At 35.4% G+C, this 26,403-nt stretch overlaps 3 protein-coding genes and 2 pseudogenes across 14 annotated transcripts; 3 read left to right on the top strand and 2 right to left on the bottom strand.

Moving 5' to 3' along the window:
• The first annotated feature begins 777 nt into the window (after positions 1 to 777).
• Positions 778 to 5,602, top strand: LOC110410258 (protein FAR1-RELATED SEQUENCE 6 pseudogene; annotated as a pseudogene). 7 transcript variants are annotated; one of them, XR_016350860.1, is made up of 3 exons: positions 778 to 943; positions 2,289 to 2,534; positions 3,289 to 5,602. The product of XR_016350860.1 is annotated as a protein FAR1-RELATED SEQUENCE 6 pseudogene, transcript variant X5 (transcript). The 7 variants fall into 7 exon arrangements; XR_016350857.1 differs by having other exon boundaries at positions 778 to 984; positions 2,359 to 2,534; XR_016350859.1 differs by having other exon boundaries at positions 778 to 984; positions 2,317 to 2,534.
• A 263-nt stretch (positions 5,603 to 5,865) lies between these two features.
• LOC110410260 (vesicle-associated membrane protein 711) lies at positions 5,866 to 8,188 on the bottom strand. Its single transcript, XM_021419891.2, has 4 exons — positions 7,574 to 8,188; positions 6,797 to 6,987; positions 6,346 to 6,509; positions 5,866 to 6,144 (listed from the first exon to the last, which is right to left on the bottom strand). The coding sequence occupies exons 1-4, from the start codon at positions 7,788 to 7,790 to the stop codon at positions 6,054 to 6,056; spliced, it is 663 nt and encodes a 220-aa protein (XP_021275566.1). The 5' UTR covers positions 7,791 to 8,188; the 3' UTR covers positions 5,866 to 6,053.
• A 2,442-nt stretch (positions 8,189 to 10,630) lies between these two features.
• LOC110411517 (putative lipid-binding protein AIR1 pseudogene) lies at positions 10,631 to 11,992 on the top strand (annotated as a pseudogene).
• Positions 11,993 to 15,883: 3,891 nt separating this feature from the next.
• On the top strand, positions 15,884 to 22,497 carry LOC110410233 (Phox (PX) domain-containing protein). Of its 5 annotated transcripts, none has more exons than XM_021419855.2 (11): positions 15,884 to 16,036; positions 16,194 to 16,443; positions 17,203 to 17,313; positions 17,664 to 17,762; positions 17,961 to 18,047; positions 18,764 to 18,872; positions 19,052 to 19,860; positions 20,345 to 20,509; positions 20,989 to 21,237; positions 21,415 to 21,633; positions 22,099 to 22,497. In XM_021419855.2, the coding sequence occupies exons 2-11, from the start codon at positions 16,351 to 16,353 to the stop codon at positions 22,306 to 22,308; spliced, it is 2,151 nt and encodes a 716-aa protein (XP_021275530.1). In that variant the 5' UTR covers positions 15,884 to 16,036; positions 16,194 to 16,350; the 3' UTR covers positions 22,309 to 22,497. The 5 variants fall into 5 exon arrangements, with proteins under 5 accessions (XP_021275530.1, XP_021275529.1, XP_021275531.1 ...); XM_021419854.2 differs by having other exon boundaries at positions 15,909 to 16,041; XM_089782554.1 differs by having other exon boundaries at positions 15,929 to 16,067.
• A 245-nt stretch (positions 22,498 to 22,742) lies between these two features.
• LOC110410234 (adenine phosphoribosyltransferase 5-like) lies at positions 22,743 to 25,545 on the bottom strand. Its single transcript, XM_021419858.2, has 7 exons — positions 25,161 to 25,545; positions 24,942 to 25,052; positions 24,376 to 24,468; positions 23,582 to 23,731; positions 23,434 to 23,492; positions 23,123 to 23,196; positions 22,743 to 22,972 (listed from the first exon to the last, which is right to left on the bottom strand). The coding sequence occupies exons 1-7, from the start codon at positions 25,249 to 25,251 to the stop codon at positions 22,969 to 22,971; spliced, it is 582 nt and encodes a 193-aa protein (XP_021275533.1). The 5' UTR covers positions 25,252 to 25,545; the 3' UTR covers positions 22,743 to 22,968.
• Positions 25,546 to 26,403: the final 858 nt, after the last annotated feature.

The following is a 26,403-nucleotide window of genomic DNA, read 5'->3' as shown; positions in this document are numbered from 1 at the left end:
TATAAAGTTAAATAATCGACAAGAATAATTGATAAAACCCACTTAAAATGGCAATTTACAATCTTGTGAACTTGTTGCGTTATTGAGTTTGCAACTTAATGCATATCCACTCAAAAGCTTCTTAGACGACAATCGGTAACCAATTACATAGAGAAGGTTACAAGCCAAATAGATAAATAGTAACAGATTTATTTGTTAATATTTTTTTTATAAATTAAAATCCATGTTTTATAACTCAATAACTGGGATTAGTATTTCAATTGAAAAAATTGATTGAAATTAATTAAATTCAATTAATTTAATTTGATTTTAATCGGATACATGGGTCAATTATTTTGATTTTTTTTATTTTTAAAATTTATAATTTAACCTATAAAAAGTTGATAATTAATGATATATACTTTAAATATGTTATATATATAACATAACTATATCTAATACATAAGGTAAATAGTAATAAATATTATGAATATGTTATATAAATATAAATTACTGATTAAACTGATTAAAGGTAAATTAATTTTGATTACTGCAATTTTAGGATTTAGTTCAATTGATTTACTTAGTGTTAATGAAAATTCGGTTAATTCAGTTTTTAAAAATTTAAAACCGAATGTTCAGCTAATTCGTTAAAAAATATTATTTGTTTTTTCAAAATACAAAGATAAATAACAATTCGTTTACTTAATTTAATTTGTAAAAATACCAATTGGACGAAGGAGCCGCCACAAACCCCCAGCAGCACAGCGCAGGCATCAATTTGTAAGCATAAAAAAGCGACAGTCCCCACGTGTCAGCTCACAGAGTCGATAGATCTACGAAGCGTCTGTAAGCCCAAGTGTGAGACTCGAATTTTCCTTACCCAACGCCAACTCGGAGGCTGTGACTCAGGGCTACCTCCCCGATTCTTCCTCACTTCACCCAGCCCGCTCAGCGATTCATCGTAAGATCATCTATAATTTCAACTTACCGACAATTTTGAAGGTATTTTTTTCTTAGCTTAAATTCTATCTTTTTGACTTAGGGTTTTGATCGATTTGGAATTTTGGTCGGTTGCTGAGATAAGTAAAGAACTTATAAATGAAGTAATCAATTGATTATTGACAAGTGTTAGGCTTGAAATTGGATGGCTTTAGTTACTACTGAGTGCTAACAGAGTAGCCAGATACAAAAAAATTGCCCTTTTAATTTTCTCAGCAACCAAACGGAAAATAAACATTCATGATGCTCATATCTCATGAACTTTATGATTCAATTTAGTAAACCAGTATTTGGGATTAAATCAGGCGCAAGAAATTTAGGTTCTATTTGGTGGTCAGTTTTTGCTATTTGCTTAGGGTCATAACATAGATTGATCAAGTGTTTGATGATTAGAATTCTTTTTTTTTTTTGTTGCAATCGCCTTTATGGTTTATTGTTTAATGGGGTTAATGTTTGGTAATTTGTTACCTGTAATTTACGTGGTATGATCAGTCTGTTGAAAGGATTATATGTTCTAGTTTTAGCTTTGAATACAGCTGGAGTTCCGGTTGGAAATGCATTTTCTTACCGATTTTGAAGTGTAAGTTTGGGACCAATGAGGTTTAGCAGGAAAGGAATTAGAATGTGGGGACGTCTCTTATGTATTTTTGTTGCAAGGGTTTTTGCTAAATTTAGTTTATATTTGAAAATCTCTCCCATGTGGTTTTTCTGTTTATCTACTCCTTGCATGTCATCATTATGGCTGTTCGCGTCTACGTCATCATGATGTCAGCACCTCAGTGGGCATGCGTTCTGTATTGCTATTCCATTGTTACTGCTGCTATTTCTAGCTCCTGAGCTGTCGAATAGATTTAGTAGACCGGCTTGGTTGAGACTTGAGATGAAGGAAATATAGAGATATTAAGGTGTTAGTTTGCAGACAATCATATTGAAGCATTTATTTGATAAATCCTGGAACAACCAGTTCTGTTCCACTCTTCATGTCTCTGGGTGCGTATTTTGTAACAAACTGATCAGGATATTATGTTGTCTTCTTCCTCTCGTTGTCTGATGCTGCTCTCTTAGGTGTTGGTGCTTGGACAATTTTTTTAAGTCTCTTACAGAATTTAATTCTTTATTCTTTGCTCACAGTTTTTTGGGTGTAAATTGTGGAAGCTTATCTGGGAATCTAATTATCTTGTTTGGGTGAAAGAAGTTTTTACAACTTTGATCTTATGAAAGGGCATTCTACTTCTTTCTTGAAATTTTCTTATTGTTATGGTCTTGCATCTTTTGTATATGCTTATAATCTGCTATGGTGGGGCTAGCTTGCTATGCTCATCAGTTTTTCACTAGGTTGAAGGTACATTTTCTTTTTGTGGTGAAATGATGCCGTAGGCTTGCTAAAGTGGTTAAACTATGCCAAAGTGGGAAGCTTGTGCTATAAGCAGATAATCCATGGGCTTCTTGGAGCTACGAAATCTTTTGCTTGATTATGGTTTGATAGGGAAATTGATGGGGCAAGTTCATTGGCATCAACAACATGATCAATGGTGGTATAGTTTGAGCTGAAGGTATGATTACATTGTTTATCTTTTTCTCCCTAGTTGCTAACTATGTATGGTTGCAGTATACCACAGATCTAAGTTATTCTCATTCCATTGGATCTCTTTCCTATCGGGTCTCTATGATTTGTAGCTTGAAAATTCACCATTGAGTTTAACATTGGACCTTGTAACAGAAATGACATATAACCATAATGATAGCCTGGTGCAAAAAGAAAGGAACAGAAACTGTATTCTCTTTTTCCAAATCCTTGTTGACTATCTTTACTAGGATCCACATCTGTCACATTCATCGGAGAAGTCTAATGTGTGCCTGAAAATTAGCTTTTTTTTTAAGGAAATGCTATTCTTGTCTGAGTTGACATTGCTCATTTGATTGGGTCCAGTCTCCATGATTAAGTTTTTAGATATTTTAATTTTATTCAATACTTAGTCCAAGCAGAACAGTTAGATACAGTTGATTTTCTTAGAGGCTTTATCTGATACTCTTATTATATTTTTAGCAATATATTCATTGTATTAGAAAGTAGGCTTTTCCCTTGTTGTGATGTTTACCATTTATTCCTCCTAGTTTCTGAGCATATATGTATCAGATCCTTGTACAGTTTTTTTGCTTTTTAGGTTTGTTTTTCTTACAAATTGTTGCTGCAATAAACTGGGTTGTAGCGTACTTTTGATTCTTATGATGCTTGATACAGGATTTCCTGTCTTGTTGACCTCTAAATTTTATTCATAGAGATGTTACCTTCTTGCGTTGTTGCAGTTTGAATGTTGCTTTCAGTTTGTTTTCCAGATGGAAGAAGTTTGTCTCAATAGTGAGCCAGTCTTTGATGAGGTTGATGAGTACGAGGGTGAGGGAGACTGCAGTGTGGTGGAACATGATGAAACTTGTGCAAAACTTTCAAAGAAAGAACCACTTCCACCTACTGTTGGTTTGGAGTTTGATTCTTTTGATGAAGCTTATGACTTCTACAATGTCTTTGCTAAGGAACAAGGTTTTGGCATCAGAGTTAGCAATTCGTGGTTTAGATCCAAAAGGAAGGAGCGTTATAGAGCAAAACTTAGCTGTAGTAGTGCAGGCTTTAAGAAAAAGAGCGAAGCCAACAATCCAAGACCAGAAACAAGAACTGGTTGCCCCGCAATGGTAGTCATTAAGCTTGTGGACTCTAAAAGGTGGAGAATAGTTGAAGTTGAGCTTGACCACAATCACCAGGTGAGTCCACAGATCAAAAGATTTTACAAGTCTCATAAGAAAATGATTCTTGCAGCCAGAAAGGCACAACCACCAGCAGAACCTGTTACAGAAATACATACTATCAAGATGTATCGAACAGCTGCTTTGGATGCTGGGTCTAATGGTTACCCAAATGTTTCTGAAAGAGAGGGTATACATCCAGCTGATCACTCTAACCATCTGGAACTTAAAGAGGGAGATGCTTATGCCGTTTATAATTACTTCTGTCGCATGAAGTTAACTAATCCAAACTTCTTTTACTTGATGGATTTTGATGATGATGGTCGTCTGAAGAATGTATTTTGGGCTGATGCTAGGTCCAGGACTGCATGTGCTTACTTTTGTGACACTATCGTGATTGATACAACATGCTTGGCAAGCAAATATGAAATTCCTTTGATTTCTTTTGTTGGAGTGAACCATCATGGACAATCTGTGTTGTTGGGGTGTGGCTTCCTCGGACATGAGTCAGTAGAGTACTTTGTCTGGATCTTTAGAGCATGGCTTAAATGCATGCTAGGGCACCCCCCACAAGTTATTGTTACTGATCAGTGCAAACCCTTGCAAATTGCTGTCTCTGAGGTTTTCCCTAAGGCTCATCATTGTTATTGTGTGTGGTATATCATGCACAGAGTTCCAGAGAAGTTGGGGGGTTTGAAAGGATTTGAAGCAATTAAAAGACAGTTAAATAAAGCTGTCTATAACTCCCTGAGGATAGTTGAGTTTGAAACTTCTTGGGCCGAAGTGATCAAGCAGCATGGACTTGGGGATAACAAATGGCTCCAAACATTGTATGAAGACAGGAAACAATGGGTTCCAGTGTACTTAAAGGACACATTTTTTGCTGGAACGATTCCTATCCAAGAAAATGAGAGCTTGAATGCATTTTTTGATGGTTATGTACATAAGCATACATCTTTTAAGGAATTTGTTGATAAGTATGATTTAGCTCTGCACCGGAAGCACCTGAAAGAAGCCATGGCGGATATGCAGTCAAGAAACTCATGCTTTGAATTGAAAACAAGATGTAATTTTGAGGTACAGCTCTCTAAAGTATATACAAAAGAAATCTTTAATAAGTTTCAATCTGAAGTTGAGGGGATGTACTCTTGCTTTAACACAAGGCAGGTGAGTATAAATGGGCCAATAATAACTTACATCGTTAAAGAAAGAGTCGAAATTGAAGGAAATGAGAAGGAGGTTAGGAATTATGAGGTTTTGTTTGAGACTAGTCAGGTGGATATCCGATGCATATGCAGTTTGTTCAACTACAAAGGTTATTTATGCAGGCATGCATTGAATGTTCTTAATTATAATGGAGTGGAAGAAATCCCCTCACGCTATATACTGCCTCGGTGGTGTAAAGATTTCAAGTACAGGCATGTTGATCGAGGCTCCTGTGACATCAATGTGTATAACCCAGTTTATTGGCATAATCACTTGCATAAGTATGCAATTCCAGTTGTGGAAGGAGGAGCACAATCCCAGGAACACTATAAGATTGCACTGCATGAATTGCAGGAATTATTGAACAGATTTAATCTTGTAGAGGACAGCTTAGTGTAGCAGAATATATCAAAAACCCGAATCCAATGTTTTAATTACCTAGAAATACAAGGCTTTTGTTGTACTTACAAATTAGATGTGTTTAGAAAGAACTCAATAATTCCTTGGGACTGATTTTTCGTAAGCAGTTGGATTGTTGGTCCTCCCATGGAAATGAATGTTAAACCCTCATGTTGCCTGAGTTAAATTGACTGTTTCATGTTCTTCCAGAGTACCCTTATGGCTATCTCATTGTAGATTCTAAAATTTGGCATTTTTGTTTCGAATTTGATCATGTTTACGTTCTTACAATCTAAGAGATTTTGGTGAGCTCCAATGATGTTCATACACGAACAGCTTGCCACACTGGTACAATGCTGTTTGCATAACTAAACCAACTCTATAGTATACAAAATAGGAGTAGCAATGAAGACAAAAAAAGAAGACTTCCCACAAAAATTACAGTCCTGGATAAATTTTGCGTCATCAAGTCATGTCTTCAAACGACAAAACACCATGAACCGGTTCCAAGTTCCACAAAAGAACATGGTCACACAAGCGCAGCACGAAAGTTCTAGCTCTTCACATTGAATAAAAAAACAGTAAATACAACTCATTGCAGAGGAAGTTGAAACAGAAACATCCCATATACCCCCTAGCAGGGATTAAAAGACAATCAAACAAAAATGGAAACATAAGGAAAAGGGGCATGAGAGTGGGGAAGGTGTTCAAATCTCAAACTGTTGACCTCATTTTAGGCAGGAAGGTAGCGTGATCCCGTGACAAACAAAAGCCAGCACAACATAAACAATAATTAGGAGGAGGATTATCAGAGCAACCCTGCAATGTGGAAAGCAAGTTAATGAGTAATAAATTCATCCATCCTGGTATCTCTCCTATTTCAAGGACCTATTTCCCATGGAGAGCTAACTATTTTGAACAATGGAAATTATGCTCCTCTTTAATAGTAAATTTCACTTCCAAATTTAATGAAGTGCATGTAAACATGCAAAAAATGGGGTTGAAGTTCAGAAAGCATACGTAAGCTTGACATTCCTCCACCATACTGTGTTTCTAAAACGGCGAGCTTGCTTTCTGAAGCGAAAGGTATTTCCTTGCATGTTAGCAGTTTTGTCAACCAGCAATTCTAAGCGGTCACCTCTCTCTAAAACTTTGTCGATATTCTCTATCATAACGTTTCGCACCTATTAGAGTACAAGAACAACATTAGACCACAGTCCAAAAACCAAAAAACCACAGCAAGTTGAATGCCCTTGAGTGAAAAGGCCGTAACTGCAGGCGATAATTAAAGGTAACATGTTAAATGGTCGATAATAGATCAAAACTTTTTATTTTATGCAAGCAAAACAGCAAAATAATTCATCTTCAAAGTAGGTACAAGCTCATCCTTATGCATTCATATAGAATAGAAGAATCTAGAAGTATTAGAATAGTAGAATCTATAATCTGATTACATGCACTCAAAACCTACCTGACTCATTTCACCTTTTACTCGATTTATCCTATCGGCATTAGGGTCACTCGAGTAATATTCCATTTGCTGGCTCAAAACCCTTGAAAATTCATCATTCATGCCATAAGGGAGGGCTGAAAATACTGCTCGGCCATAAGTCCTCACAAATCTCTGATGAATGTCTTCAAGAAACGTAAAAGGAATACGCCCTGCAAAAGATACAATAGACACATCCCACCTTAGTAACCAATAAAGTTGTCATCAGCAGCAACATTTGGACCAAAAAATTCTTAGACAACAAAGACATATGCAAAGCAATCGCAAACCACATGGATACTGTAGCTATAAATTCTGAATTTAATTAGTGAAAAAAGTAGCAGAATGTTACTGAAGAACATAAATACTGTCGTCTCCAACTCAACACACACTAGAAGGGAAGTAATGATTCAAAACCAGAAGGCGACTGATGATTTCTCGGAACATTGCATCTATTGCTACTGTTGAAGAAATAACATGATCATTACCAAAAGTAATCGCTTTTACCATTTCCCCATTCTATGAATTAAAATTGCATTTTTGAACTTTTTAATCAAACCCGCGATTGTCAACTAAGCATAAAACTTCAACTTTCTTCTCAATCGCCTACTTTAATCTCGAATTTCCTTTTAATTCAGAAATCAATACTTAACAAAGCAATTGAAATTGAAAAGCCTATCGCGTCAATCAAATATAAGTTCGCTTTCGAAAACGGAAAAGAAAAGGAAAACTTATTCTGAGTGAGATAAATTGGCTTACTTCCGGCGGACTCGTCGGCCATACAAAGAACGGTGAGGCCATCGGTGCGTTTGACGTGGAAGATATATCGATCTTGCGAATACGAAGCATGCGTGTCGTTATTCCCAGGTATTTTCTCTAGAATTTGCCTGGCGATTGCGCTGGCGTTCGTCGACGCCGCCGTAAACTCCGCCAGCACCACCGATCCTCGCGCCACCAGCGCGTATAGTATCGCCATCTTAATTCCAACCTCCCTTCTCTCCCTCTCTAGATCGCTTCCACCGATGTATATAAAAGATAGCCTCTTTCAGCTACCTTTTCGCTTCCCACCTCAGAAATTCCCTTCTCCCGATCAAAAAGACAGAGCTGGATCGCAATTAGATAATTCAAATAAACACATGCTCCCCCTTCTCCTTCTCTCTCCAATTTTTCAGCAGTAAATTACTAATCTTTTGATTATGGAGTTAAGAATTTTAGATTAATCAGCTGAAATATTAATAGATAAAACTGTTAAAAAAATTATTACCACAAGTACTCGGGAAAAAAGCCAAAAGGTTTAAAATTGAAGCTGAAAATTTGCCGGAAAGGTTAAATTAAAGTAGATCATGGTACAGTGAAGGAAGGGGAAAGAGGACCGATTCGCTTTTTCTTTGGGATAGGAATTAGGAAGGAAAGAAGGCTCCTTAGCGTTTTCTTCTCGACCTTATTCTTTGGTCCGAAAAAGGACAATTAGAAACATCCGGCTGTCTGGTTTGGGGCTTTATCCATTAATCGCGAGTTGGTTTTCTGTCGGCTAAAGGAAATTTAGGTAAAAGCAAATTCTTGTATTAAATATTTTGATGAATAATCATAAATAATTATTAATTATAAAAATTTATTTTATTTAAAATATAATATAAAATTTAACTGAATATAATAAAATAATAATAAATTTATTTGAATATTTATCAATAATTCATGAATTTGTTTAGGTAGTATTTTTTTTATTATTAAGGGAAGGATGATTTGATTTTTATTTTTTAAATAATGGATAGTGTATCAATCAATGAATTAAATGGTCAAGTACTTTTAAGCAATATTTTTATTTTTATTTTTTATTTTTAAATGTTTGTTTTTTTCTTATTTTTATGAACTTAAAGATAAAAATTTTGATTTTGATATGTTTTATATTAAAATTTTGAAAGGTTTTATAAATTTAAATGTCCAATATCTTTTAATAATTTTTTAAAAGAATTATGAAAATAAAATTTTAATATGAAAAAAGTAAAAGTATTAAATATTTTAAAAAATGAGAAAAAATCATTGTTCACACATTTTGAAAGAAAAAAAAAAGAAAATGTAAGGGAAGGAATAATACCATTAAATAATTATGAAACAAAACTTTTGATGTAAGCATAGAAAAATGACAGGCAGGGGACCTGCCTTGGAGGTTTCGGTTGGAATTTGGAGGCCACATGAAGAATTGATAGGCCTGAATAAAGGGTGGGTTGGTGGGCGGGCTTCCATTCGGTTGCCTTCTCCCACAGTAACTTGTCTCTGTCCATCAATTTGAAAAGATAGGACAAGCTTGGGCCTTGCCAGGCTAATGGAAATGGTCCAACCATATGTGGCTTATGTGGGGGGCCAGGGTGAACTGAAAAAGAAGACCACCCTCGCAAATGGGCCTTGGCATGTTCTTTTCATCGTAAGCTACAAGCAAACTTCATTTTCAATTAGAAGATCAAACATCAAAAAATCTATCAATCAGCCCCTTTTGGAATTTGGTCATCTCATAAAATTAACAAAAAAAACTTTTTTTTTCTTTTATATTATCTAAAAGGATTCAAACTTATTTTTCTTATATTAAAAGATAATATATCAATTAATAAATTAAATATTCGGATGTTTATATTTATTTAATTAAATATTTATTTTTTATTTTATCTCATAAAATATTTAGTTTATAATATAAATATAACGATCGTTTAACGGTTATTTATTATGTATGTAGACTTTGGCAAGACATACCGACTCACTATAATAAGAAATAAAAACAAAAATACGATAAAAATGTAAAACTTTCGCCAAATTAAAACAAGTACAATTCAAGGCTTTTTTTTTTTACTTTAATCAGTTAAAGAAAAAAGAGAAAACGACTTTGCATAGAGCAACCTCACTGAAGTGCCAAAGGCCATGTGAAGCTTTTTTCCTTTTCCTGCCTATCCTTTTTTTTCCCAATAATGTTTTGGGATTTTCCTTTTTGTAGATAAGAAATTCATAGTTCATATAAGATGTTCATCTCTAGTGCCTATGGTCCTACATAGCTAGACCAAACTTTGGACAAAAATATCGTGATTACTGGCTCACAATTTGTCAAAACATAGCCACCCGAATCCACCTTATTCTCATCTATATATTCACCACAATATCTACTGTTGGAATATTTCTACATGCAGGAATAGTTAGATATACACAATTTACTCACATGAGAGAGTTTAATTCTATATATTGGCTCATAAGATAATTAATTAATAATTATTAAATGAGCGCTTAACGTATTTGTTTTCTTAATTTTTATAGAAAAAAAATTATATTTTAAGATGGGATCATCGAATAATTTAGAGAAAGAATTACACTGGGATTGTATTAGTTACAATTAATATTAAACTAAGTGCAAAGATAAGGGTGAAGGGGTAGTCCTCTATATGCGTGTAGCATCTAAAACAGGGCTTCGCGTTTCAATCATGGAAGAGGACGACCACCCACACCATTTCAATCAACATCGCTTGGTCCGGCAATTGGATTTGCTAGCATGTGCTCTGAGCTGCATACAACACCCTTATCGCTATCAATTATTGAAAAATGAATCAATACTGGACAAAACTCAAGACAAGTAGACAAAAACGAATTCATGTTTATTGTCTCAACCCCAAGAGCTGGAATCCATTTTGGTGAAACTTACAGTGCCCTTGAGCTTGCCCAGCCCCAAGCTTTTGCCAGGTTACCGGCCAAGCAACTTGTCCAAATAACCATCACCAATTCTCCCATTTGTATAACCAGCTTGTGCAATACGAAACTCAAATGTTTAGTGGAGCTGAGGAAAGTTCTCTGTGTATACTTTCAGAAAAATAAACTCTTTTTGTTGATTTTTTTTTAATTAAGTTTGGAGTTGATAGATCATAGATATTTTAAGTTTGGTGATAGTATGAATTATAAATAAATGTTTGTTTTGATTATGGGAATGCTTTGGTCGATTATTTTAATTAACGGATATTTTTTTAATACGTAAAGATATTAGTATAAGATCTGTTATGTGATATTATTAACACTTTTTTTGATCGAGGAAAGAAAAATTGAGAGAAAGGGGAGCTTATAATTTACACTAGATGAATAATTGAATACCCCTTTCTTGTCCAAAATTATATATTTATGAGCATGGTTTTGATGGAGAGGCAAGGGTGAAGTCAAGTTTATGGGGCCATGACTGCATAATTTTGTTATTGAGTGAGCCTCCCATAACTGCTTTGATAGTATTGAGAAACAATAAGGAAAGAGATCATACAACTTTCCTGCCCAGAAGCTTACAAAAATCCAACTACTACATTATCATCCATTTTCACTCTCTTCCACTCAATCAGACTCCCAACAGCCACCTCACAAATTTCCTTTAAAAACGCTGCTTCTGGTTCTAGGAAGGCACCCCAACTCCTTCGAATATCTCCAGTCACTAAGCAACTGTAGAAAGCAGCTGTTGCCATGGCTTCCAAGCAAATCTGTGCCCTCTTTTTAGTGTTCTCTCTTCTTCTCCACTCAACAGTCACCAGCGCCTGCAATTCATGCAAACCCAAGCCCACACCCAGTCCTCCTCCACCAGCATGCCCTCCACCACCATCTTGCCCCAAGGATACTTTGAAGCTAGGTGTCTGCACTGACCTGCTTGGACTTGTCAACATAGTGGTGGGATCACCTCCTTCAAGCAAATGCTGCGCTTTGCTCTCGGGCTTGGCTAATTTGGAGGCTGCCCTTTGCCTTTGCACTGCCATTAAAGCCAATGTACTTGGAATTAACCTCAACATCCCCGTTTCTCTTAGCTTAATCCTTAGTGCATGTCAGATGACGGTTCCTCCAGGCTTCAAGTGTGAATAAGAAGCCCCAAAGTTCCCAGGCTAAGTTTGCTCATGTACTTTGACTTGTCAGAATATCATCATGCCATTGGTGTTGGAAAATTCACTAATGTGCTTGAATTTGTTGCTTTGATTAGTATGTTTTGAAGTTGGAAACAAGGTTTCTTTTCTTTTTTGCTATGGTTTGTGTTTTACATTTTTTAGGGTGTCTTATCCCAAAGACTCTCCCATTATGTGATACTTGTTCAAGTTGAATAACTTGGCCTGTGGGTTCATTTACCTCAGCCTATATGTAATGTTTGATTAATGTTTGTGAATGTGAAGTTGATTTTCTTTATGTTTACTCAATTCAATTTTGGGCACAAGTCTATACATGATAGAAGCAGGAATCCTTTTCCTCTGGGAAAACAGTTGCTGTCCCAAATAGGAAAAAGGCTTGCTTCCAGCTCTTTTAAGGTTGATTTAGCTTGTAATGTTGGAATCAATTTCCCTTATTTGCAAAGCTTGTTTAGCCTCCAGATAATTTTCATGTGGGTAACAATTTTATTTTTACAAAATAAGAAGTTATCAAAATTTAATTGGGACTTTCGACTTTAGATACAGAAATTAACTTTAAAATTTAATTAAGTTTGATTATAACCAAATGAATAAATAATTTTCTTTCTAATATAAATGATTCAACAAGAAATGGAAATTATATAACAATTGTTATTTAATAACGATGAAAATAGAAGGATCAATTATTGATCTTGAAATTGAATTCAAGTCATAAATAAAAATAAAAATTTAAGATGACGTATATATGAATTGAGAATATATATATATATATATATATTATATACAAAATCTTACAATAATTATTCAATCGAGACAACAGATACGCGTCGAGAGTATTAAAGTAAAAGCTAAAGCGGAAGAGAGGTGATGGTTTGGTTTGGGCAAATGGGCGTGACGCCGAGTCCACATGAAAGTACGTCATGGGCTGTGAGCGGTTATACAGTTCAGAGGTACGTCATGGGTTCAGAGCGGTTATATAATTCAAAGCCTCTTTTCCCTCCCCCTCCGTCGCCACCCCCACACGTAGCATCGATTAGCGTAATGCCCGAGGATGCTTTGCTTTCGAAACTGCAACGTATTCAACAAAACACCTCGGGCATCCCTCGTCCCTCCCCCACCCTTGCTTCTGCTTTTGCACCCTTCGTCTCATTGACATTGCAACTGCATTTCCCAATCAGGGAAAACGAGATTTAATTGAAATCTACTTTACCCTTTTCAAAAACAGTAGAAAAGTTTTTGAAAAAAGGAAATGGGGAGCGACCAAAGACGGGACCAAACTGGTTTTCTGGTACTGATGGATGTGGTAGGCTGTCGTTGTAACTTACGGGATATCATTAGTTTAGAGTGGATGGAAGCCTAACATCATCTTCTGTAGCTCTTTTCCATATATAAATGTACATTTTCAGCTTTCACTTCACAATAATTCTGTCTCCTGCGCCTTTTTCCTTGTTTTCTCCCCCACAACTGCACTGCACCCTCCTTTTTCTTTCTATCTCTATCCTCCCTCAATCTGTTCGGGAAAATGAGATGGCGGTGATGGTGATCAGATGCACGCATGCAGCCGAGGTTCTCTTTGTGATTTTCCACAGCTTTCTTGAACTGTGTCGAGAAAACCTGCATTCCCATGCAATGGTATATATACAACATTCTGCACCTGGAAAACACAGTTCATGAGAGCTGTGGAAAATTACTGAGAGGATCTTCTTTTGATGAACCCTCGATGGAGCTAGTTAAAGGAAAACGGTTTCCACTTTCAACTCACTGTAGTAATTAATTAACGTTTGTTGGCATTTCCTTTTCCTTGTGTGCATGCAGGTGGTTTCAAGATTTCACATCAACAGTCAATGGATTTCAGGAAAAGGGTTAGCGGCCGACAGACTTTGGTTCAATCTGTTTTTCATATTTTTTTTGGCTGAATAATTATTAGTTTCATGGTTCTTCCATACCATTTTGCATCTGAACTGATAATATATTCATATCCTCTTCTTGTTCCAGAGATTAATTAATTAGAATCTTCATTTCATGCCTGCAATTCCAGAATGTGTACAAACAACACAGCTTCTATTGCTATCATTTCTTTCTCTTTTTCTCTGCAATAACAGCTCGGAAAATCCATCAGCTGTTGCCTTGCATCTTGTTACCTTTTTCCCAGACCTTTACTTTGTTTGGGTTTGCAGAAAATATATCAAGAAATTAAAAATTAATAATAAAAGACTTGAATTGTATTTATTTGGATGTATAATATAGTACCAACAATTTTTTAAAGCCATCGTCCTTCAAAATTTTCCTATATTTGAACCAAATCCTTTATAGAGATACGCAGGATCGAAGAAATTAATGACGAAGGCAAAGGGTGGCTGAGAAGAGGACTTTTGCATATGAATAAGCAAGCTTGCCCCTGGGCTTGATTTTCTCTTGGTGCATTACCTCACCTCAATGCAAAGATATATGGTACCCCCATCCATTTCTAAATTTACTATATATACAATTAAGTCATTAGATTCAATGTCAATTGATCTTTTTTATCGACATATGACATATGATATAATAAATACATTTAATCAAGTTAAAATTTAACCGTAATTAATTTTTATTAAAATAAAAGTTTATTTAAGTATAAATTAAAAGTTAAAAACTCATTAAAATAGAGATTGTTTTACTGTTTGAGCCTTTCTAAGGATGTTGAGGTAATTAGTTTTGTAAAATGAGGAAGTCCTTTTGGCTTCAAGGGTGAGGAGACATGCGAGGGTGTTGATGTCTTGTCTTTGATAAAGGCACTGAGGTATCTATCTGCCCTCAATCCTCTCTCCGCATGGACATGCCTCAAACAAGCGTGATCTTTACGATTTACCTGTCTCGAGCTCTTGACACACCCCACCAATTGCTTCACTGTCATGACTTAATCTCTCTCTTTCAAGCCGATGAGAGATCAGGACACATCGTCCTTTTGGCTGTACAGATGATGTCCTTTCTCTCACAGTCATTCGACCAGGTTACATGATTTCCTCTCCGAATCAACACATTCAATTTTCCAGGATTGATAGTTGACCATTGCCATAAAACCTGTTCAATCCGCCACCTATCTAGGACTTGAATTTTGACATCCCAACATCATTTTGTTAAGAAAAAATCAATTGATAGGATCCCATTGTGGGTAGTACTACATAATTTTTCCCTTTACGATTTCTGCTGAGGAGGAAAGAGAGCTTGTGAAGCATATGTAGAGCTTCTTAAAACACTAATCATTTTAGTTATCAAGTAGTCATACTAAACCTATAACATATCTTGCATTCAATGACAAATGGAAATCTGCTCTAAAGATGTGTTGAATTTGCCATCTTTTCATATGAATTCTTGAACTTTCAATAATATGAAACAAACTTCTTCAACCTCCATGGAGCATTGTGAAAGTTCAAATTCCACTTAATTGTATTTAAATAGTCATTGTCAATCAATAAACAATGAGAGTTTTGTTCATTTAGAGGCGGTAAAAATAACAAAAACTTCTTTAATTTCAAGTGATTTTGCAAAATTCCAATCACCTTATTCCTAATGTACCTTAATTGATTAAACATAATCACATATACATATATATATATATATATATATATTCATGATTCAACCATTAAAATTATGGCACATGATGGGTTCATATATATAACCATCAAGAAACTTACAAACTTTTTCAAAGTCCTATTTTGTTCTTTTCTTTGAGAAACAAAAACCATCATCAACTGAGGTGGAACCATATACGTCAGATTTTTGGGTTTATTCACATGAACCAATGTGTGTATATATATATATATATATATAATCTTTTAATAAAATACAAAAAATTTCCTTAATAAAGAAAAGGGCCCAAAAAATAAAACAAACCAACCCATCCCATTCCAGGTTGAAAGCCTAAATTTGCTTGAGTAAGCCCAAAATACTGGACCACCAACCCTTGAGAGTCCAGGAATCCTCATTCTGGGCCTTATTAGGTCAAGTAAGAAACTTAGGCCCATTAGGCCCATGTTGGAGGCCCATGTTGGAGGTCCCTGAACAGAACCAGGAAAAGGATCAAACCTTTTTGGAACTCAAAACCCGGGAAAAAGCAAAGGCCAGCATCTGTTTTTTTCCATTGTTGCCGTGAAGGTGAATGCAAGCCCAGAACAAGACAGTTAGGTAACTCCGTTCTTTATTACCCCAAAAACAAAATAATAATAATAATAATAAAGGGGAAAAAAAAAAAAGTTGGGGGGCGAGAAGTGCGATGGAATTTTTGGCATCGAGGACTTAAGAGAAGACCCGAGAAAGAGACAGACGTCGAAGCAGGAGGGAGGTCAGGTGGACGCACCACGCTCACGGCTCAAGCTAGCCAACTTTCTTCCCTTTTTCTTCTTCTCTATGTTATAATGAGCCGTTTTTTTTTTCTTAGTTTTGATTTAATTTAAAGTGAAATTCTTATGGCCTACACCTGTTTTGGCGCTTTGCTGCAGTTGTCTACTTTTCCCTCCCTCGATCCGATAACCTAAAACCCTAAAGCTGTTTCCTTCTCTGATATTTCGATAGCGGGGAGACTTTGTTTAATGTTCAATTTCGATTCGATAAGAGAGGTCAAGAGAGAGATCGGCGTCGTTTTGTAGGGAGGAAACGATGATGCAGAGACGGAGTCCACCGAAGCACAGGCACGACGGGACTTCGCCACTGCCTCTCGGGATGGATTGGAGTCCGCCTCCTCGTAAATGGGTAAGTTCTCCTTCTATTTATTTATTTGAAATTAGTTTGGAATCTGAATTTGCACTCTATTTTGGAGATTTTAAGAGTTTGCTTCATGGAATTCTAGGATTTAAGCAATAACTAGTTTCTTTTTGAGTGAGTTTATGGTGGATCAAGATATGTATGAAAAAAAAAGGCGATCAATTTGGCAAAGATGAGATTAGACTTGATTGCTAGATTGTTTCAGTGACTTAGATAGTTACTCATCTTAATCTTAATCAAAATTGACAGGTCATTTATTGCTTTTACATGCATATAATATATATATATATATATTTTAAATCAGCTTTTAAATGCAATAATCTAGTGAAGTTTAGAATTTTAAGTTATTTTGGTTCCCATGTCTTGAAGTGCTTTGTTCATATGAGACCTCATGAGCTGGATTTTAAGCTTTTACAGGGTTCCCATTGGTCCAGGAGGTTATATTGTACATTTTTTTTTTGGCTGAAATTGTGATAGTAGTTTAATTGATCATAATGATCAGAGAACTCAATCAAGAATCTGAGACATCATCTAAAATTGAGGACCATGTTATAATCTAATCTTGACATAGATTTACATTTTGAATACCATTTTTAAAGGCTTTTTTTTGTTAGACAAGATGAGGGTAGGATTTTTTTTTTCTTTTTGTAGTTTATGTTCTGATTCTTTTAGTAGATATTTTGGCAGTCTAGAAAGTTTTGATTTAACCTTGGTTTTAGCACTTACGTGTTGTGCATATATATGCAGAATGGGAGGGAAACTGTTTGGCCACATGATCCTCGAACGGGATGGAGTTATTGTGTTACAATACCTTCTTGGATTTTCCTTCCAAAATCAAGAGATTCAGATCCTGTAGTGGTAATCATCAGCATCTATGTCAATGGCAAATGTTATGTTGTCCTGTCTATGTGATTTGGTGATATGTTGAATTCTCTTTCACGATACAAAAATTTCGGCCTCATCATTCTATTACGAATTTTGTAATGGTTGGGTTATGGATCGAATGTTACAGTCAGAAAATTTTCAAAAATCTAAATTAGCATTAAGTCTATTTGGTAGAAATATAAGACTTTTTGGAGTTCATTTCAAATTTTGTACAGACATCTAAATTGGCATTCTGCATAATCATTTGATAATATAGATGATCTAACATTTAACTCACACTAATATATATGCCATGGTTCTGTATTAACACTCTTAGGGGGCAGTTTTACAGGGTACAGGTTGGGGTACAATCACCAGAGGGTGTTACGACTACACGTGGAGTATTGAGAAGATTTAATGATTTTTTGAAGCTATTTACTGATGTAAGTTCTTACATTTTCTTTAGATTGCAGTAAGAACTCCACTATTAGTAATTAGAATGTATGTTAGGAAACTGATGCTGACCAGTATGACTTAATTGTTTGATCATAACTATGGAAACAAATGACATGCACTCTGATTAAAATATTGAAATACAACTGAGTTGGGACTTCTTATATTGTTATGACTTTGCTCCACAGCTGAAAAAGACATTTCCCAAGAAAAGTCTTCCCCCTGCTCCACCCAAGGGGCTGATGCGTTTGAAAAGCAGAGCATTGTTGGAAGAGGTAGGCAATAAGATTTTTGCTTTGTTTTTTCCTTTTTCTATTATGCTTTTGATAGAACTGCTGTAGTATCTTCCTTCTCTTTATCATCCGGAGCAAGTGGAATAACTCTATCGCAATTCTCATTTTTCCTTCTTTAATGATCCCTACCAGCCCTTTTTTTCCCTTGTAGTTGCTTGTAACAGATTAACAGTTCATCCTTTGATATCAAACTTAGTTTTCTATGGGCATCTGCTCAGCATAATTTGGCCCTTGAACCATTTTGCCAAAATTGTGACATCTCATTGTGGTAGGCTATATCGGCCGATGCATGTCTAAAATTTCTATGTAACTGAGCACTTGATAAGTAAAACCCATAAAGATGGTTTTTTCAGTTGTCTAGCATAACTTGAAGGATCCTAGAATTATTGATCTTTCAAGTTTTTAATCGTTATGTCATCTATAATTTTCCATCTAAAATAGTATTGAATCAGAGTTTTAATTGGATGAACATATATTCTTGAATAATTTTTTTTTTAATTTCAATAATGAAAGATCTTTCTTAGGCATTATTTAATGAAGTTGCTGGTGAGTAGCAATCAATTGTCTAGTGATGCAAATTTGTCTTTCGTGGGAAAAAAAGAAGAACCAAATGGAAGATTCCAAAGTAAACCTGTGGATGTTTGTCATGTTTATTATCTGGGTGACTAATATCCTCAAAAGGCTTAGTTTTGTTGCAGAGAAGGTGTTCGTTGGAGGAGTGGATGACAAAGCTGTTATCTGACATTGATTTGTCAAGAAGTGTCACAGTTGCATCCTTTCTTGAACTAGAAGCTGCTGTGAGGTCTTGTATGTGCAATTCTACTTCATTAACAGGATTTTAAGACTTAGTTATCTTGTCTTCTGCAATTTACGAGTAAAAGTGGACATCTAATAGAATTTCAGTAATATTTGGATGTTTAGAATGTATATATAATCAAGCTGAGTTTCATCTTTAGAGTTTTAACATTTCATATTATTCTTTTCAGCATTCCAAGAGGTAAATGATCACTCCTCGGAAGCAAATGTTGCTGGAAATAGCACAATTTCATTACTTGAAATTCCTCCCAGTTCAAGCATATCTCATCTTGCTGGTAGTTCGTCAATCACATCAGATTATGGTAGTGATACTGCTTATGAGACATCTGAGCTTGGGACACCAAGGTTAGGGAGAGATGACAGTTCTGAAATTGGTTTGGGAGATCTGACGTTGGATGAAGATTTGACAGGTTCAATAGAAAAATTTGTTAAGTATGGTATGTCAAATATTGATGAGGGACTATTTATGGGACAGACAATTTTGGAGCAGCTTGAAGATTTTCCAAAGCATAAATCACACACCAGAAACATCAATAATACTCTGGGGAAAGATACTTGTAATGGAAATGGGTCTAGAGTTTCATTTCTTGCTGGTAATGGGTTGGAACTTTTTTCTGAGCCAGAGCCAGCTAAGATGGCTGGTCATACTCGAAAGCTATCAACTGAAAGTGTTGGAAGTGATGTAAGCTCTTTGAGAGGTAGTGACATCTCCAACTCTGGGGTTCCAAACTTATCTGTTGATGGCTCTCTTGACCTTCCTGGAACTGCAGAAGTACTAAGCACCGTGGGAACTCTTGGAAACTCTGTTACTCAGTTTTCAGGTGATACCCAAATAGTTATTCCATTGGATCAGCGTCATAAGATGAATAGGGTTCTTTTGACCATGCAGCGGAGACTTGTCACTGCTAAAACTGATATGGAGGATCTCATAGCAAGATTGAATCAAGAAATAGCAGTGAAAGGTTATCTTAAGACAAAGGTTTGTGGAAGCAGTTTGATATGCTTTCTGAGATTAATTTTGAAAGTTATCATGATATAAATCGTTTAATATCAATATATTTGACATATTTTCAGTATTTAGGGCTATTTGCAAAGATTTGTTCATAGTTGTGAAGCTGGCTTTTGATATTTCAATATACTGGTTTCCCTTTTCTTTCAATATTGAACTTTGTTTGTTCTAGATTCAGATGAATTGTTTGCAAAAACAGGAAAGTGTTTATGGTTAGTTTTTGTGTTTTGTGTATGTATCAGTGTCGCATTTCTATTTTCTCTCTTTTGGGTTAACTATGTGTGGAACTGTGTCAATTCCTGCAAATTTTTACCAGAAACCTATGTATAATTTTATTCCATTTTCTGTCTGGTTGTCTCTGGGTGCTTTATACCCCACTAGGGGCTGATGGGCTTGATTCTTATTAAATATGTTAGCAATTTTGAGGTTGAGTTAACAAATTGGAGATGCTCAGGTTAAGGATTTGGAAGTGGAACTTGAAAGCACCAAACAGAAAAGTAAAGAAAACCTGCAGCAAGCTATCCTGATTGAAAGAGAAAGGTTTACTCAAGTGCAGTGGGAAATGGAAGAACTTCGGCGGAAGTCATTGGAAATGGAGTTGAAGTTGAATCCTAAACAGGTAATGCATTTAACTCACTTTTTGTTCTTGAATTTTATTCTTTTTCGTAATTGCTATGCATATGCACACTTGATATTGATGCTTTGTTCAGATTTTTTGTCAATTAAGGTAAACGATGAACTTGGCCTGATAAATTATGCTTGGAGAGAGATTGCTTAAAATTGGTGATTTTATGTTTCTAGCTTGTTTGACGTCTTCTGTCAATTGAAATATAATTCAAACTCTCTGCCTCTCACTTGTCCCACAAAATAAAATGTGATACTAATTGTCGGATAGGAACATCATGAACCTGATTGTTGAAGTTGGATTCAAAGGTCATTTCAAATCCCTTTTGAAAAGTTAACAAAAATTAACCTTCATTGCTTTCCCTTGGACAAAAGCTCAAAATCTTTTCTGAGACAATTGAGGAATTTCTGCCCCTTGACAAAAAATATTGTGAATGTTTAATTATTCACAATTAACAATAAAACTTGAGACAGGATGAGAGGCAAATAACAGAGACAATTATTCGGTCTGATAATGAGGAGAAAGATGCAATGCTGCAAGAGTTAAATGCTACTAAGGAGCAGCTGAAGAATATATCAAGGCAGTATGAAGAGCTAGAGGCTAAATCTAAAGCAGATATTAAACTTCTCGTTAAAGAGGTTAAGTCTCTTAGGAAATCCCAAAAAGAACTGAAGCAGGAGGCTGGTCAATCACTGTCAGAAAAATCTGAAGCTGAGGTAACTGTAAGTAAAGCATTTTCTACATGTTAAGTTTCTTCTTAATACATTCAACCAAAAAAAAAAAAAAACTTATTATCTATTGAAATTTTACATCTTTAGGGATTCTAGAGATATATTAGGTATAGTCAAAGCAAATCGTTGCTTAAGTTCTTTGCTATTTGTACTCCATTGATTTTTCAGGTACAACTACAACACGAAAGACAAATCAGCAAGCATGTAAGAACTGCTAGAGAAAGCCTGTTAAATGAATGTCGGCATCTTCATGACCGACTTCTCCAATGCAATGTGAATTTGTCTACATATGATGATGAAAATTTAATCAAGGATTCTTCCATAGTTGAAGATGCATTGGATTTGTTGACAACATCTGATGATAAAATCACCACCCTACTTGCAGAGGTAACCTTGCTTTTTGGCTATTTTCAACTTGTTCAACTCTTGCACCTTGAGTCCATTTTCAATAGGGTCACTGTCAGTTATATTTGGTTTTAGGAATTATTTAGATAGAAAGTAAAAGTCTGTTTTGTCCCTTTTCTAATACCTGATTAATATTGTTAAATGAAATCCTTTGTCACCATCATAGTAAACACCATTAATGGAGTCCTTCCTTTTGTAATACCTGATTAATGTTGATAAATGAAAGGCTTTGTCGTCATCATAGTAAACACCATTAATGGACTCCTCGCTTTTCTGATACCTGATTAATATTGATAAATGAAAGGCTTTGTCACCTTTAATGGACTCCCGACTTTAGTCCTCACTCTCTCTGTTAAATTATTTATGTTATTTTCCATTCTTTTATTGTTTAGACTCCCGTAATGTGTGCACTTACTACTATTTCTTTCCCTTCACAAATTTAATTAGGCACAATTATTAGCCCAGGAAAGTAGCACTGCTGCTGACGACCACTATGATACGAGAATAGATGATGAGTTGAGGAAGATCATAGCAGACATCTTGACCGACAACGCTAAATTAAGAAAGCAGGTGAATTCTCTCATACGGCATAGACTCAAATGTGATATCATGTCAAAGAATAATGATAAGGAATTAAACAAGTCCTCAGAAAGATGAAATGGGGTTATGAATATTTGTAATTTTTTTATCTTACAAATTATCATAAGGCGCCCCCAAAGTCTCCATTACGGTTCCCTGTAATCAATCACATGCTCTGCTTTAATTGCATGATCTTAACAATTATAATTGTGAATTTTGTGTTTACACGTATACCAGTAATGCCAGAGAAGATGCCCTGTTATGACACTTAATTCTCATCTATTTTTTAATCACTTTTAATAACAAAGAGAAAGATGGAATGAAAAGCCTCAGGACAGTATATTCTCATGTCTGGAAAGTAGACAATTCTTCTGTTCGTATGTGTAAGATTTTTAACCTTTTTTTTTTGGATTTTATTATTGGAACAGCTTCTGTGTTACCTGTATTATGACTCCGAGAAAATGGAGGAGACAGAACAGATGAATCATAGTTAAAAGGCAACTTAAGAAATATGGAGAAACAGCATTTCTTCATTGATGCTTTGTTCACAAATGTGGATGGAAAACATAATTTCATGCCTAGGGAAAAAGATTGCACAAATCTTACAAGAGTAAAAAAGAATCATACAAAATGAGCCTTGTGAGGGGCACTCATTTGCCCAACAATTAGAAGAGAGATATATAAACCAACAAACCCATTGCTCTCATGCATCATCATCATCATCATCATCATCATCATTTATCTGCAAATCGGAAAAAGGAGACAATTTCCACGATCAGCATAAGCTAACACATGATTCCCATAATCTGATAGAAAAGCCATAATCAGGCCTCAGCCATGCATGGACAATATCTACATATATATACTGTTTGATTACACAATGTAATAATACCTTAAATAACAGCCATCTATTTCACGTGGCTCCACAAGAATATAAAGTGGCTTTCCATCAAGCCTACGCTGTCCCTGAAAAGGATTACAATCATCAAAACAGAATCAAACCCATGCACCTAATCAATCCTACTTTACCAGGAAACCAAAGGGTTAAAACCATCACATTTTGTCTTTCTAAAAGAAGGGTAAAACCCCAAAGTTTTTATCCTTGTCTCCGAAGATCACAAAATGTCCAGAGCAATCCCCCAATTCATCACAAAAGCGAGATAAACAAGATGAAGGGCACCATTGGAATGGGGAAGGGATTACCTTCACCTCGCGGAGCCCGATAACGCAAGCGCATTCAACCACTTCAGCTCCAACACGTTCTATTCAAACAAGTAAAACCTCATGTTTAAGCACAATTTTTGTGAGAGTAAAGCCGGAATCATCAGCAGCAGGAAGCAAAACCTTTTACCTAGGAGTCGTATGGCTGCTGACAGAGTTCCTCCTGTTGCTACCAGGTCATCGATTACTATAGCACGTTCTCCTGGCTGAACAGCGCCAACGTGCATCTCCAGACAGTCAGTTCCATACTCCAGCTCGTAAGCTTCAGCAATTACTTCACCTATATATACATACAAAATCCAAAATGCATGTAGAAAGAATGCTGAAAAGATTAAAAACACAGACCCAATCATGGATGGAGTCCATTTTTCAATTATTGTGATCAGGCGGGTATGCACTTAGTCCCAACGGAAAGAGAGATTCATACCCACAAAAATCGCAGCAATTAATATTTAATACTACCATAAGATCATAATCTACTTTTGCAATTTGTTTTCTGTGTTACTGACATTTCAGATGTACTACTACTACTACTACTTTTTTAATTACTGAAATATGTAATGCTGATCTTGATGAGGTCATGCCTGAATGATTGACAGCACAAAAACAGCCTTTCCTTATTAATTACAGTTTTTTTTTTTACTCAATGCCACCCCCACCCACCCTTGACCAGTTGGAAGCAACCCCTTTTCAATCATTTCAACCGATTTTCCTCCTTCCCCCAAATGACATGTACTTTGAATCCACATGCCTCTCCTATTTTTTTTTAAATAAAAAAAGAAAGGAAAATGGATGGATCGGCTTAAATGCATTAACAATGAGACTATTCACTTTATTGAATATCGACAAAGCAGGATAAGTATAATTAAGCAGCAGCAGCACTAACTCCATTCTTATGTTTGAAACCCCTTTCTAACATGGTACCTGGTAACTTTTTGGGTTTCCGAAGAGGAACAAACTTTGCACCAATGGCCAAGGCAATGGGTGGACCAAACATGAATCCTCTGGCTTCCACTCCTGCAAGATGAAAAATTTTGCAAACCATGAGATTGAGTGCTGAGAAATGAAGGGGAGAAGCGAAAACCATGAAACAATCCCAAGATGGAGAACAGGGCGGGGATTGATTAGAAGCAACCCCCGGAGAGGACAAAATGTTTTGTGTAAATGTAAAGATTCGAAGGCTTCTTCCCAAATGGAAAAAGAGAAAAATTGGAGAATAAGTAACGGCGGAAACATGCACATGAGAAGAAAAACGTTGGTTCTTGAAGAACAGGGGATTGATTTTCATATGATGTAGTAGCTGAAACAAGAAAGAATGAGTCCACGAAATGAACAAAAATAAATATCAGACAGCTTTTGGAAGAAACAATAAGGTTTAAAAAAAAAACACTGGCAGAAAACACGGAAACAAAATGCTGGGTGTTACCCATTTCAGAAGCAGAGAAGAAGGAAGAGAGTGTTTGAGAAGGAAGGGACAAGACACGCTGTACCAGCAACGACAGAAACATCCATGTCTCTGTAGCGATCGACAAAGATGTCCACGGTATCCTTGAACGCCTTGTGATCCAGCAACAACGTTGTTATGTCCTGGAACATAATCCCTGTTTACCAAACAAACACAAAAAAAGTTGCTCAAACAAATGAAATCCCAGCCCCAAAACAAAGAAACCAAACAAGAAAAAAAACACACAAAAAAAAAAAGAAAAAACCTTGTTTTGGGAAGTGAGGAACCACCCTAATGGCATCAGATATGGCTTGAAGCCTCGGGTCTCCCTTCAGTCCGTTCTCTGCTGCAAACATTCTTTCTTTCTTCCCCAAACTCTGTTTTTTTTTTTTTCCTTTTTTCCCTTTCCTTTCTCTTCAATGGCTCAAACTCAAACTCTATTTATAACAAGGATTTTTCCTCAGAAAAGATTTATCTTGGGGTCCCCCTCTGTCTCTCTACCTCTCTCTTAAGCAATGAATCAGACTCTTTTAAGGGAAGGGAGGGTGTGGGTTTTGGATTTTCCCTCCTAAAAACTGCACTGAAAGATCAAATCTTTCTCTCCTATCTATTGTTTATGCGTGAGAGAGATAGAAGGTAAGCGCATTAAATACTATAATCTTTTGTCTATTTATGTTGGCCAGACCAAAGCCCCATTGCTCCGAGCCAATGTTTTACTCTTATCACGCTGTCTTAGAGCACGTGTGCCACACGCTTCACGCATAACCCATGCTCCCATTAAATTCCCCGAGATGGGTAGTAAATACAGAGTAATGAAAATGGATTCTTTCTTTGGATTTTTGCACATTCACGGCAATTCCCAATCTGAATTCCATATTTATTGCCTTTAACATCAGCCTGTCATTCTTCCTCGTATATCTATCTCCATTTACAATTCAATTCTTCCAATTTCGAACCAACTTTTTTCCTTTACAACACTTAAATTCAAAATATAAATAAATATATAAAATTTATATTTGATATACTATCAATGTATTTTATCATTGCACTGTCCTTAAATCACATGATATCCTTTTATAGATATGTAAAGACAAAAATTTAGAATAAAATTGAATTTTAATTATACTTTTTTAGAAATATATATCAATTTGTACGTTAAAGTCTAAAAAAAAACTATTTAAATTTTTAATTTTATTTTTCTCATATATAATAATATAAAAAAATACAATCTTACGTATGCAATCTCTTTAATTACATTTTATTGATAATACTCTTAAATATTTATATGTTACAATCAAATTTATAAAAGTGTTGTAAACAAGTATAAAAAGGATATTATTAAAAATATTTTTAATAACCTATTTTAAAAATATACTTATCTTATTGATAATATTTAATTTACTAATAATATATAAATTTTATTTATACATTGATAAAACATTAAATATAAACTTTTTTATCAAATATAATGAGATAAAAAAAATAAAGGTTTAAAAATGGAGTTTCTA

The sequence above is a fragment of the Theobroma umbraticum genome, unplaced genomic scaffold (genome assembly GCF_002168275.2).
Source record: "Theobroma umbraticum cultivar Fairchild unplaced genomic scaffold, ASM216827v3 scaffold_56.0, whole genome shotgun sequence".
In the NCBI taxonomy this organism is placed as follows: domain Eukaryota; kingdom Viridiplantae; phylum Streptophyta; class Magnoliopsida; order Malvales; family Malvaceae; genus Theobroma; species Theobroma umbraticum.
This window is presented reverse-complemented; position numbering and strand designations above follow the sequence as displayed.

Bases quoted from the DNA above. Each gene is read 5' to 3' on its own strand.
- LOC110410233 (XM_021419855.2), top strand. From the start codon at position 16,351: ATGATGCAGAGACGGAGTCCACCGAAGCACAGGCACGACGGGACTTCG. The intron at 17,763-17,960 runs GTAAGTTCTTAC...TTTGCTCCACAG, and splicing joins TTTTGAAGCTATTTACTGAT to CTGAAAAAGACATTTCCCAA. The intron at 18,048-18,763 runs GTAGGCAATAAG...GTTTTGTTGCAG, and splicing joins GCAGAGCATTGTTGGAAGAG to AGAAGGTGTTCGTTGGAGGA.
- LOC110410234 (XM_021419858.2), bottom strand. From the start codon at position 25,251: ATGTTTGCAGCAGAGAACGGACTGAAGGGAGACCCGAGGCTTCAAGCC. The intron at 23,732-24,375 runs GTACCATGTTAG...ATGTATATATAG, and splicing joins GAAACCCAAAAAGTTACCAG to GTGAAGTAATTGCTGAAGCT. The intron at 23,197-23,433 runs GTAATCCCTTCC...AATCCTTTTCAG, and splicing joins TCGGGCTCCGCGAGGTGAAG to GGACAGCGTAGGCTTGATGG.
- LOC110410260 (XM_021419891.2), bottom strand. From the start codon at position 7,790: ATGGCGATACTATACGCGCTGGTGGCGCGAGGATCGGTGGTGCTGGCG. The intron at 6,510-6,796 runs GTAGGTTTTGAG...GTACTCTAATAG, and splicing joins TAAAAGGTGAAATGAGTCAG to GTGCGAAACGTTATGATAGA. The intron at 6,145-6,345 runs GTATGCTTTCTG...TCCACATTGCAG, and splicing joins TGGAGGAATGTCAAGCTTAC to GGTTGCTCTGATAATCCTCC.